We start from the raw sequence: 12367 nt of genomic DNA, 5'->3' as shown, positions 1-12367 counted from the left end.
GTGTAAGTGATAGGCTTCAGCTTCCTTGTATTCAGTGGGAGGGGAGCGAGACAGCTCCGGGAGGTGATTCATCCATCCCCGGCTGTCTGAGAGGGACTGGGTGAATCACTCTTCTAACACGCTTCTCTCTCCACTCACCGGGGAGGAAGGCTGGACAATTCACATAGGCTGGATGGTTGGCCATAAGGTTGCAGCATTATGTGCGATGAATCCCACCCCAGCAGGGTGGTTAGACCTCAGTCATGGGGTGGCTGTGGCTTGTGCAGGTGTGCTCGAGCTCAACTTACATGAAACCATTTTGCTCTTGCACGGAGGTAAAGAGCTCAGGCTGGGCTGCAAACTCCTCCGAGGATTTCTTCACTTTAATGGCTAGTTTTGCTGAATGCAGGTTGCTGTAATTGCTTGCGTCTCGCAACTCTGAGCATATTAGCTTAAATTTAGCTTAAGAAGGTCTGTATATACTGCAGTCACACCTTTTCCTGCAGTGGCAACATGCCCTACAGCATTTCATAGAAAGTTCCCGGCTCGGGTTCTTGGCCACTCCAGAAATTCTTCAGAACAACAGTGTGCTGAACATCAAATCATAGTGAAAAGCTCTTCTTTTTTTTTCCCTTTGACCTTTTCTGAGACAGTTTTCTGTTAGATGATGCAGTACTGAACCCCATTTTCAGAGCCGGGAAGATTTCGGTTTTAGAACACATTTAAAATGCATGTTTAATTTTTTTGTTGCTATTGCATATATGCCCACAGCTAACAACAAATATCTAAAAAATCATGGAGTGAAATCTAATCGAAAAAGTGCCTAGACTTAAAAACACATTGTTCCCTAATAGAAGAAAAACCTTATGCACTAACTTACCATTTCAGCATACTGGGATTTAATTTTGAGGTTTAAGCAGATTTTAGTACATTTAGGTGGTAGAAATTAATGGCTGTTTTTGTTTTTATTTTACCTTTTTAAACATTTATGCAATAATTTCCTACTGCAGAAAAGACTTATTAGATTAGCAAGTAACCAGCTGATTAAATCTTTTACATCTTTTACAAAGATGCAGCTCTGGTATTCTCTTGCTCCTTTAGTGTTGAACAGACTCCACTCTCTCTTTCCTTTAGAGAGGAGGTTTAGGTTTAGGAGGACATCTCGAGAATGCTAACTCTGATTCTAACTTGGATGATTTCCTGCACTTGTTAACCTTCATTTTTATTTGGTGACTATGTTCCCTTTATCCTCTTGCATGTTTGGCTCTTGACCCCTGTATAACATGACTTTGACAGCTTCATCCTGCCTATTGCCTGGCTTATCAAGGATTCATTATGCACAAGAGAGCTTAGCTCCCTGTTCTCGCTGGAGGTGCAGAGGTCTGTTCCCATGACGTGTATTGCAATTGCAAGAAACATCTTTCTCAGCCTTGTGGTCAGAAAAGTTTAGCCAGATGCAGACACACAGCTTAGACAGTTCTTTTATCCAGGCAGACTGAAGTTTGACAATGTGGTAACATCTAGGATCTGAAATGGCAAGTTTCAGGTAATTTTAATAGGAAGGAGTGATCCCGCTGCATTTCAGATTGAGTGTTGTCATCACTTGTGCCTCCACTAGCAAACTGAATTTCCTTTCTTAGTATATCAAGAGAAATTGAGAACACAGACTTTGCAAGGTGCTTATGTCAATAAACTTGGGCTTTGTTTAATCATGAACGGCTAATTTAATTCCAAAGTTGAACATCCATTCCTCAGAAATGTCTTTCTGGATAAATTTGACATTGTCTACATCCTTTGTGGTGGCTTCAGCTGTCTGATAAAGAGAAATGGTGATAAAAAAAGGACTGGTTCAGAGCTACTGCTTGTGTCCTCCCCTGACCCAATGGCCTTAGAAGTCAGTGGCAAAGTCTCCTGTGGCTCACACTTGTAACACTTAAGTCGATTATGTGTATCAGATAGGAATTTGGTTCCAAACTTGACACACAAAATGCAATTCTGGAGTACATAGTTTTTCCGTTAAAAGATTTTTACAGCTGAGATGATTGAAGATGAGCAAGCTGAATGTCCTCATAAGATACGATCAAATACATTAGTCAAAACCTCAAGGGGCAGGATTGGATGGTTCATAATATGATGAGATATTTTCAGTCAGAGAACAATGACCAGCAGGTATTACAACTGGCCCAATTGACTAAATAAGGCAATAGGGTGACAAATGCTCCTCCCAGAAGGTTGGATCTTCAGTATCAAAAACATGCATTATTTGGCACGATGCTAGTGCCAAGTGGGATTACGTACTCCATTCAAGGTTTCTAATCACTTCTCTGTTCCTTGGATGCTGAGGTTACTTCAGTTAGAGCAGATGCTTATCCTTTAGCAGAAGGATTTCCAAAATATTCATTATGGAGCATAAATACAGTTAAAAAAAAATTAAATTAGAGGCAGACAGCAATCAGTTGAGTTTAGAACACTAAATTTCTTAATAGCCCAAACGTAATTCAAGGCAGTTAGTCTTTCACATAATTTCCACCGAAGAGATCATTGCTGAATCTTAGCCAGAGCTTTGTGTATTAACAATTTGGCATTTATCATCATTTTAAGTATAAAGGTACCAGCTTGACCCAACCCAGTACCCCAACAGCACGATGCATCACATGTTCATTTAGTATGGGCTTAATTGCTCTTTGCAAGGTAGTGTTTTATGGAATAAACTTTTAAAGCTTCCAAAATTATCTTTATATTTTGCAAGATTAGACACAAAATGTGAATGCTCAATAAATATATCTCTGATTTTTTGGCCTTAAAGTAGTGGGTCAGACTGCACTGGCTTTCAGACTTACAGTGAAACTTACTTAAATGAATTACTCTTCGGAAAGAGTGCATTTCAATGCCAGATAAAAAGAAACATTTCTCTTTGTTATATACATAAGAGATATGATTGTTATCTGTGCTTAGGAAAAAAAATAATCACAGCACAAACTTTCTCCCAGACTTTGAAATAAGTGCTATTTTTATATTAGTTGTACAACTGCTAAACTGTTCACATAACTTAGAGAGAGAAGCTATAATATGGATGGAGAGTGGAGTGTCAGACTGTAAACTCTCCTGATCACGGGTTTACTCTCAGTTTGGGTTTTTGCAGTAGAAAGTGCAGTGTAAGCCTTGCCACTGGGACAAACTTCAACTACTGGTTCAAAAAGGGGACTCCCAAGTTTAGATTCCAGGTGTCTAACTCTTTTCCTAGCCTTAATCTTGGTCATGAACAGCGACATGGAAAATAACAGAAATAATGCACATCTTGACCAGCGCAATAGGATGTGATCCTACAAAAAACCACGCTGCTGTTTTCTTCCTCTGATTTCACAGCAAGTTGTAAACTTTCAGAATCGGGGCTAATTCATGAAACGCACTGCAGATTAATTTTATGAAATACACTGCTAAACTACTCTGTCTTTTTTTAATGTGGATACTATTTCTGTGTGGTGTGGCTCCCATTCAGTAGTCCACTGACCCTAGACCATTGTCTAATGAACATTGTATGGGACTTCCCAGTTTATTGGACAAGTTGGCTGCTCAAAGTGCCTCACAGACATATATCCCAAAAGCAAATAAGTAGATATAACTGGAAATAAGAATGATAAATTAGATCTGTGTCTTGTGTAAATGCAAAATACAGAAATCAAAATGGGAAAATTCCACTTCCTCCATGGTATTAGTCATCATGAGAGCTTGAATGCAAATATAGAACTTCAATTTATTAAGGATTTGGGGATCTGAAACAAATTCCAACAGGATTTGAAAAGCATACAAGAACTTTGTTGAACAGATTACATCCAGAAATATCAGGTGTATGTTACCCTTCAAACGTTAGTTGTGAAAAGAAACAAAGGTGCAAAAGAGATTAATGTTTTTCTGGTATGGAAAACTCCAGAAACTCCAGTCTTTTACTGTTTGATAATATAATTAGCCAGTGTTTTGACTAGACTGATTCGATAATGATGCATAGAAAAGGGCAATTTAATCTTGGCACAGTAACTAGGAATGTTTGCCTCATTGCTTTCTACGTCTTAATTTCTACTTTAAATTAAATGTCTTCAGCTTCTGAATGTTTTATATTAGAAACCCTCCTTTGCAAACCTTCTATTTTCAGCCACTAATTAATTTAATGCAGAAGTTAGGTATATCGTGGGATTGCAATAGATCAGGAACATATTTTTCTTCTCTTTCTGCATCTATAAACTCTATTAAAATACATGGCAAATCATTTGTGCTTTGAGGAGGACATACACATTTCTTGTTCCCTCTCAGATGTTTCTATTAACTTTTTGATGGTCCCTGTGCTTCTGTTCCCTAAATATTTGTACTTCCATTTATTTGTACTTCATTTATCTTGCGTGAAAAAAAAAAAACACTGAACAAACATTTGCTTTTGGAAAATATCTGCAATGTCTGTTGATCAGAATGGCAATTAACCCTATATGCAAAGGCATGTGGCTCTCTTGCCGGTGCCTTCTGGTCTGTCGTACCCTCACTCAGAAAGGTGATATGCCCACAGTTGTTAGTTCCATGTTCAGTCAGTGAGGCACCTTATAAATGACAAAATATCCCATTATATTATCTGTGGTGAAGGATAACATGAGGTGGAAACTGTTGGACTATAGGAAGTTACCCAGCTACTCTCTGATGGATGGGAGGAACAATAGGCAGATTTCTCTGTAGTTACCCGTTACAATTACTTTCTGATGTTTCTCTTGAGCATCTGTTAGTGCTGAGGGTTGTTGAAGTAGGTGGACCCCTGCTTTGGTCAGAATAGCAATCCTTTGCTTGGATTTAATAGAGTACAGTTGTTCTCTGAGAAGCTTTGAGAAGACTCTACTTGGATTGTGTAGTTCTATCTATGACTGCTCTTCCACCACGTCTGACCTCCTAGAGGTCAAAGCAGAGTCTTCTGTTTACTTCAAACAGAAGTGAAGTATTGAATCCCTCCTTTTTGTAATAAACGTGCCATTTCTCACTTTGGATTTCACAGAAGTCTTCTATTACTTGGAAAGCCTGAGCTTGAACGAGGTAATTTATCCACCTAATGAGTGCCAAACTTGATTTACCCTGATGAGGACAAAATTATTGGAGAGGGGGGAGAGTTTGATCTTGTAGTCTGTCATCTGGAGCATGAAAAAATTGTATACAAGGATTTAAAGCAGACTCAGGAATCACTGTACAGCCTTCTGTGTTAACCTCTCTCAGGATATTTCAGCTGAAATAATAATTTTTATTCTTTTCTAGGGGATCAGTAGCCTCTTCAGTTCATTAAAAGTGGTGCGTCTTCTACGACTCGGTCGAGTTGCCAGGAAGCTGGACCATTACCTGGAATATGGTGCTGCTGTACTGGTACTGTTGGTGTGTGTATTTGGACTGGTGGCCCACTGGCTAGCCTGCATATGGTACAGCATCGGGGACTACGAAGTTATAGATGAAGTCACTAATACAATCAAAACAGATAGCTGGCTCTACCAATTGGCACTGAGTATCGGGACACCGTATCGATACAACGCCACTGGCTCAGGGCAGTGGGAAGGAGGACCCAGTAAAGACTCCTTGTACATATCGTCTCTCTACTTTACCATGACAAGCCTTACAACGATAGGATTTGGAAACATAGCACCAACCACTGATGGAGAGAAGATTTTTTCAGTGGCCATGATGATGGTTGGCTGTAAGTAGAATTTGATTTTTATTGTGTTTAAGCAAAAGGTAGTTGTATAGCTAGTGTGATGGTTGCATAGCACACTTGCTGTGAGCTTTCTTGACATCCTAAACAATCTGAAGCACTTGTAAATCATCATGAAATGAACCTGGAATTATTGAAAACAGGAACTGAAATTGTGTAGTTGCTGTACCTTTTAAATTGTTTACGAGACCAAACAAACAAGTGTAGTATGTTTATAAGTGTGCCCAATGACAATTTTGTATTGGGATCAGGACCTCTTCTTTATGCTTTAAAGATGGCTTTGATCGTGTTTGAAAGGTCTTGGCTGGAATTTGGTTAAAAGTTACAATGTATATTCAAATTCAGTTAGTCTGACTGAGTTTTGCTTATAAACTTGCACAAGTTTAGAAACATTTGAGGTGGTTTTAGCCAATTCTTGAAACATTTAGTGATTTACAGCAAGTCCTGATTTTTTCTCCTGAATGTGGTGACCTTTGTCACCAGCAAAGCTAGGCGCAAAGGAAATCATAAGACACTATATTGCACCTTTTCTCTGCTTCCTGCTGTTCTGCAGCTCTGCTGAAATACTCTAAAAACAATAATGGTAAGGCATATTTCTCATTTCACGTGCTGCCAAGGTTAGATCACCGAGCAGCTCTCCAGGTTAACAGAAATCTTCAAAATATAGTAAAGACTGCTGAAAATGTTACTGTCATTTGGAAGAATTATTTTTCTGTTAAATAAATAATTCTTGGTATTTCTGTGACGCTTTCTATTTTCTGAGCTCCATACAAACACTAAGCAATTATGTAACAAGAGAGCAAACAAAACCTTTTGAGAATAAGATCTGCATAATCTCCTTGATAATTATCTCAGCTAACACTTTGAGCTCATCTCAGAGAAATACTGAACTATAAAAAGGAAGTTTTCTTGCTACAGTCTTTGTAGATCTTATAGAAGATTAAAGCCATTTGTTTGGAGATTTTTAAATGCTTTTTAAAAAGAGAGGTTGCAGTTTTAGGGCTCTGTTTGCAGTGTGGTGCAATGAAATTTCTGCTGAACAGCAGCTTTACGTGATGGGTTGATGTGTTTCAAAACGTTTCGAAGTCCATAAAAAGCAAATCCCCAAGCTAGAGCATTAATGAGCTCGGCCATAGAAAACCTATAGGTGCTGATTAGCCATTTGTTGAAAGTGCTTTGTGGTATTTACAGAAGGCTGGGGATTTGGAGAATACAGGGGATATAGAACATTTAAAATATTGTAATATTTACTTCCCTTGTCTTTTGTGGGGACTTCTGTTGCTCTCCAGAGGAGGGTCCCACAGAGGGAAATAAACAGCCGTGGTAAATGATTTAGGGTAGGGTGCGAGCCATAAAAGCATAATGAATAATAATAATAATATTAATAATAGTAATTAAAAATATGTACATGGCTTCAGTAAGTGAAAAGGAAATGGAGCTTGTAACCTGCTTTGTATTTGTTATGGGTGGATTGTACTCTTGCTTTTTCATCTCTGAAACACATGTTAAAGATGGGGAATGTACATAGCAGTATCAGAGTTGACATTTACAACCACCTCTGTATGTGCCATTGGCTGATTTTAATAGTTTTTATAAAAGTTACCTAGAGAATTATTAAATGTACATGTCAAATTTATAAGTGGTACCTGTAAGCTTAGTAGGTGGAAAACCATGAGTAGGTTTATAGGCTTTTGGGCAAATTCAAAACTAGAATCTAAAATTCAAAAGCGTGGCAAAAGGAGAGTTAAGTTGCTTATTGCATAAAAATGATGCCATCAGAATAAATGTGTCTTCTCTTGTGAGTGGGGTGAAGAGCGTTGTGGCATGCAGGAATGCTACAGACAGAAGAAACCTTTTTAGATTATTTGCAAGTGAAAAAATGCTCAATTATGATCAAATGATTGAATCTTTTGCCAACATATCAATGAAGATTTGAAGATTTTCAATTCATGCATGTAAAATATGATGACTGCTCCCAAAATCTAAAGCAGTTGCTTGGTTGATTGAATACTGGCTAGAAAATATGTCAGCTTCCAAATAGATAGTTCTCATGGGCTTTATACTTGCAATATTCCTGCAAAGAGATCAGACCTGCAGGGTTGTATAAACACACTTTGCAGTGCCAGCTACCAAAAACATGACAGCCTGAACACCAAAACGGGACAGGAAGGCACGACAAATAGCTGATGGAAAATGCAATTTCTCAGGCCAAGTGGCCAGTGAGCTTGGGAAAAGGATTTGGCCCCAAGAAAAGGTGTAAGTAAGAACTGAAAATTGAGTTGTTTTCAAAACAAGATGTTTCGTTTTTTCTTTTGAAACAGTGTTTTGAGGTAAAAATTCTGCAAACTTCAATTACAGTTCAATCAGTAAAAAACTCTGGTCCCTGAACTAACTCCTTATATTAGCAGAGAGAGACTCTAAAACACCTTTGACAGTTTTCCTGAAGGAGTTTGCTAATACCAATAGTTGATATTGCCAAATAAATGTCTTAAACTTAGCACTGGAATCGGAGATAGTAATTCATCACAATCCCAGCTGCCTACTCATGCAAACTTCAGATATGGAAGAAAATCTTCGCTGCGTTGCCAGCTAGCAGCGGCTTGTTCTGCAAGCCAGAAGTTTCCTATTCACGCTGGCAAAGTTATCAGGACCTGGGAGGAGTATTTGGAGAGATTTGCAAATCCTTCTGGTGGGCAGGATTGCAAAATGGTGTACTTGTTAAGAATAGCCAAATTAAGATTCTGTCGCTGCTGATAAAGCATTGCTCGGTGCGGGGTGGTGGCGGGGGAAACCCAGATGAATGGGGATGCTTTTCGGTTTGATTGGCAGCTTATCACTTGGTTGTTCACTGAGGACAGAATCGGGTGGGATATTTAGGCTGAAATACATCACTCCTCTTGCAGGAAAGAGAGTTTTGAATAACTTAACCTCATCTTGTGGACTTTCCTTCAGATTTCTTTTTGCCTCACTTGCTTTTTCTTGGTGTCTGGTGCTGTTCAGCAATATTTTTACTGTTGTTTCTTGGCGCTTGAAAAACTAAAAATAGAAAACATAAAGCATCCTGTGACAAGGGAGCATGGTTTTTACAAGGGTTATTGTTTAAATACCTATTCTGCATTTGCTGCCTAGGGTTGCTGAATATGCATTGAAAATCTGATTTTTATAGCTCCTTTTGTGTTGATATAGGTCATTTTGTCCCCTCTCTGCACAGAACAGAACAAATAGGTAGTTCCGTCAGATCCTCTGAATGGACCAGGAGTAATTTATCACTCAGGAAGGACCTTTCTTGTAAAGCTCCCATTATCTTCTGTCAGCTCACAGCCTCTATCGGGAAACTCGGTCCCTGCTGCCGCATGTTGCCCTAGCTCAGTCCTCAGGCAGGTTTTAGGCTTCTGCAGCTTAGCCATAGGTGTAGATGTAAAACTAGCTGGTTTCGTGCCTTTTACAAGAAGGAATATATTAAGGAAGAAATGAGAAAGCTACTTTTGGTTTGTACAGCATTACTGTCTTGCAACTCGGCACAACCAGGGCTTCAGTGAGCAGAAGGTCTGTAAAAGGGAAAAGACATTTTGGGGAAGGTGGCATTATGGCAGGGCGAAAGAGCCTGCAGAATTCAGGAGAGTTTTTCTGAAGAAACAAGCATGAACGTCTAGACCACAAGAGTTTGTGTACTGCCGTATGCCTTCTTCCCTCCTGTGCTTCCGCTGGGAGAAAAGTGGCCAGCTTCCCAGCTTGCAGCTCAGAAGGTCTCTGCTACACTTCTGCATGCTCCTTGTGTAACCTGGGGCCATTGGTTTGCCCGGGTCCATGTGCAACAATGACGTTGCTGTGAATGACGTGGGGCGAATTGCAGAGTCAGTCCAGCCCCATAAATATGGCATTTACGTGAGGTTATTTGTCCAGCCGAGTGGGCCCAACCCAGCGCGTGCTTCATCTAAGCAATAATAGAAATCCAGTATATTCACTGGTGGCTGAAATGCTCTGACGATCCTTGCTGCAAGGGAAGGTCAGAACAAGATACTGAAGGCAGGAGTGTCAATGAATGTTGAATACTTTACTGTTTTTCAAGATGTGAAAGTCCCAGCAGAATCTCTTAGTCATCTGTGAGTGCCCAGAAGAGTTGAGAAAGGGTGTTTTGACGTTCTTGCTTTAGGGAGATACTTCTCTCTCGCATACATAGCCTGCTTTGTCTTCTATTTACTTCCGGAGTTAGGGGGAGGCGGTTGCAGGGGAGACATTATTTTTCAATGACTGGTTTTAAATTATGTGAAGACAGGCTTGTTAATTCAAATTGTTTTTCTGTATGAGCAGGAGAATTTGTCGTGGTGATTGTACAGGATACCTTCTCTGGAAAACTGGTCATTTCTGCCAGCTATTGGAGTAATTTCTAGACAGCTCTTTCTGATAATTGGTTTCTAATTTCATGGCTTGAAATGCTGACTTCTTGTTTTCATCTTAAAAATACCCAGGATGATGATTTGCACATTGGAAAAGAAAACAGACGTGATTGCTGTCACTTTGACCCCAGGTTGTTGTTGTTCAGGGGAGAGCTGATGAAGGAGGGCGTGGGTGGGTTCCTCTTGATACCCTGCTCTGCTTTTATTTTTACGAAACAGGGAGCATAGGACAAGCTCTTTCCTGTTGAGATCGGGTGAGATGCTCTCATCTGAGCCATCTCTCGTTCTAAAGCCCCCCATATTGTTGCTTGTGGCAGCCCTTCTTGCTGCTGCTCAGCTCTTGTTTTGGAGTAGTGACATGGACTGACGTGGAGTGTCAGTCATCTCTCCATTGATCTGCCAAAACCTAATTCATTATTCAAGAGGGTTCTTTCATTGTTCAAGTAACGTTCGTCGGTTCCCTGCCAATATATGGTAGTTAGCCACTTGAGTGCTGTTTGTATGAATCATGGAGGTTTATCTAGTAAATTTGTTAAGCAGTGGCTAAGCCCACGCGCTGACACAACAGTGTATAATTGTAGGAAAGCACTTGTCTGGCAGACTTCCAGACAAGCAATCCCAAGAGTCCATAGGATTAAGTTTTTGATCCTGAGGAAAATGTATGTGTAAGATAGCACCTTCTAGCAAAAATCGTTGCCAGTAATGTAGATTAAATCATATTTTTCACAGCAACAGACAGTAATGTGAGAAGGCTTTACATCTGTAGGAATTCATAGGCTTGAGCGTTTAGCTGTGGTTGAAATCCAACTCTGCTCTAAGGGTGTCCTACAGAAGTCAGTCCTGTGTAAGGGCAATTTTTTTCTGCAGAAATGTGGGGTATGGAAGAGACACAGCTCTGCACCACCCACCCAGGAGCTGCAGAAGGTTTTGACCTCTTCAGCAGTAGAGGACTTGTGCCAATTTTTGTGCTGCTCCTTACAGTTTCTTAAAATGTGGGCCAGTGGAGGGAAACATGTCCCTTTGAACAAGAGCATGGCTCTGCTAACGAGCTATTAATTGCTTCAGCTACATACAGATGTAACCCCCGAACCGTGTTTGGCAGGTGGGGTGCAGGACGCTTCCACAACGATCGGTGTGAAGTGGCCGGGGAGCCGGGTGGCAGCCTACACCCCCTGGAGGGATCGCTTGCAGTTGTTGCCAGGTTGGACTTGAGTTTTAATGTCCTACAGAATTTGGCCCAGTGAAGGAAGGATGAAGAAGCTTCTCAGTTCTTCATGGTCTTCTTACATTGTACAGTGTGAATCTACTACACATTTTGACAAAACTGCCCTGATTGAGGCTATTAAGAGGAGGGCACAAAGATGCTTCCAAGCTAGGAGCTCTTCTGTGTACAACTGCTTCCCTCCTGCTCCTCTGGCCAAGCATGCATCCACCCGGAAAGGTGGCAAACTCAGCTGTGCATTAATAACTACATCTCAAAGACAGAGCGTTTTATTTAGGGGTGGTGGGGATTGTCTGGAGGAGGTAATTCATTTCTAATTGGACTTCTAAGAGATGTAGGGCTAATGGAGGAGGAGGTGTTGATGTGGGGACTCCCTTGCAGTAACAAACTGCTTGACCCAGAGTGGTTTTAAACATTGAGACAGAGTGCCAAAGATTTTCCCAGAAGGGCGGATTTGGGTGTATTTCTAGCTGTCTTGTTTTGGGCAGGTTGGCATTTGGCCTTGTCACCAGTATCCCTCTGGATGAAATACCAGAAATAAAGCTGTGCATCACCCCTACCCCTTGTCTTTGGAACAAGCATAGCTTGATATTGCAGAGCTTGAAGAAAGGTTCTCAAAAGGCAGCAGGACATCTAAAAGACTAGGGGTAAATATTTCTGCAGAACTGAGTGATGCAAGTTATAAGTGAAACTGGGGATAATTTTATTAGTCTGGTATTTCAGATGAGACAATGAGAAAGGTGATAAATTCTTTAATGTCCAAATCAAGAGAGAGTAAAACTGCTCATTTGCATTTACCCATGAGTGCAAACAGAAGGAAGTGACACAGAAAGTTACATGAAGTTGCCTTGCAAGTGGAAATTTCCCCTTTTAAGTGCCATTGAAAAAGGCAGCTTGACACTTTTTGGCTGATGAACCATAGTCCAAGTGCTATCAGCTCCACAAAGCAAGAGTATGAAGATTTTTCTGTGATATCTTTTAATTATAAGCAATCTCAGTTGTGTCTCGCAGCTGGAGCAGATGAAGTGTTTCCAGGCAGGG

At 40.4% G+C, this 12367-nt stretch overlaps 1 protein-coding gene across 1 annotated transcript in view; it reads left to right on the top strand.

Annotated features, from left to right (window-relative positions):
• Positions 1-12367, top strand: part of KCNH5 (potassium voltage-gated channel subfamily H member 5) — a gene marked incomplete at its 3' end in the record, with an annotated part of 164145 nt that overhangs the window by 55851 nt on the left and 95927 nt on the right. Inside the window, exon 7 of the mRNA XM_082000469.1 lies at positions 5263-5692. Within this exon, the coding sequence (XP_081856595.1) occupies positions 5263-5692 (430 nt within the window). The remainder of the gene's footprint in view (positions 1-5262; positions 5693-12367) is intronic.

Source organism: Phaethon aethereus (assembly GCF_964289735.1).
Source record: "Phaethon aethereus genome assembly, chromosome: 5".
In the NCBI taxonomy this organism is placed as follows: domain Eukaryota; kingdom Metazoa; phylum Chordata; class Aves; order Phaethontiformes; family Phaethontidae; genus Phaethon; species Phaethon aethereus.
This window is presented reverse-complemented; position numbering and strand designations above follow the sequence as displayed.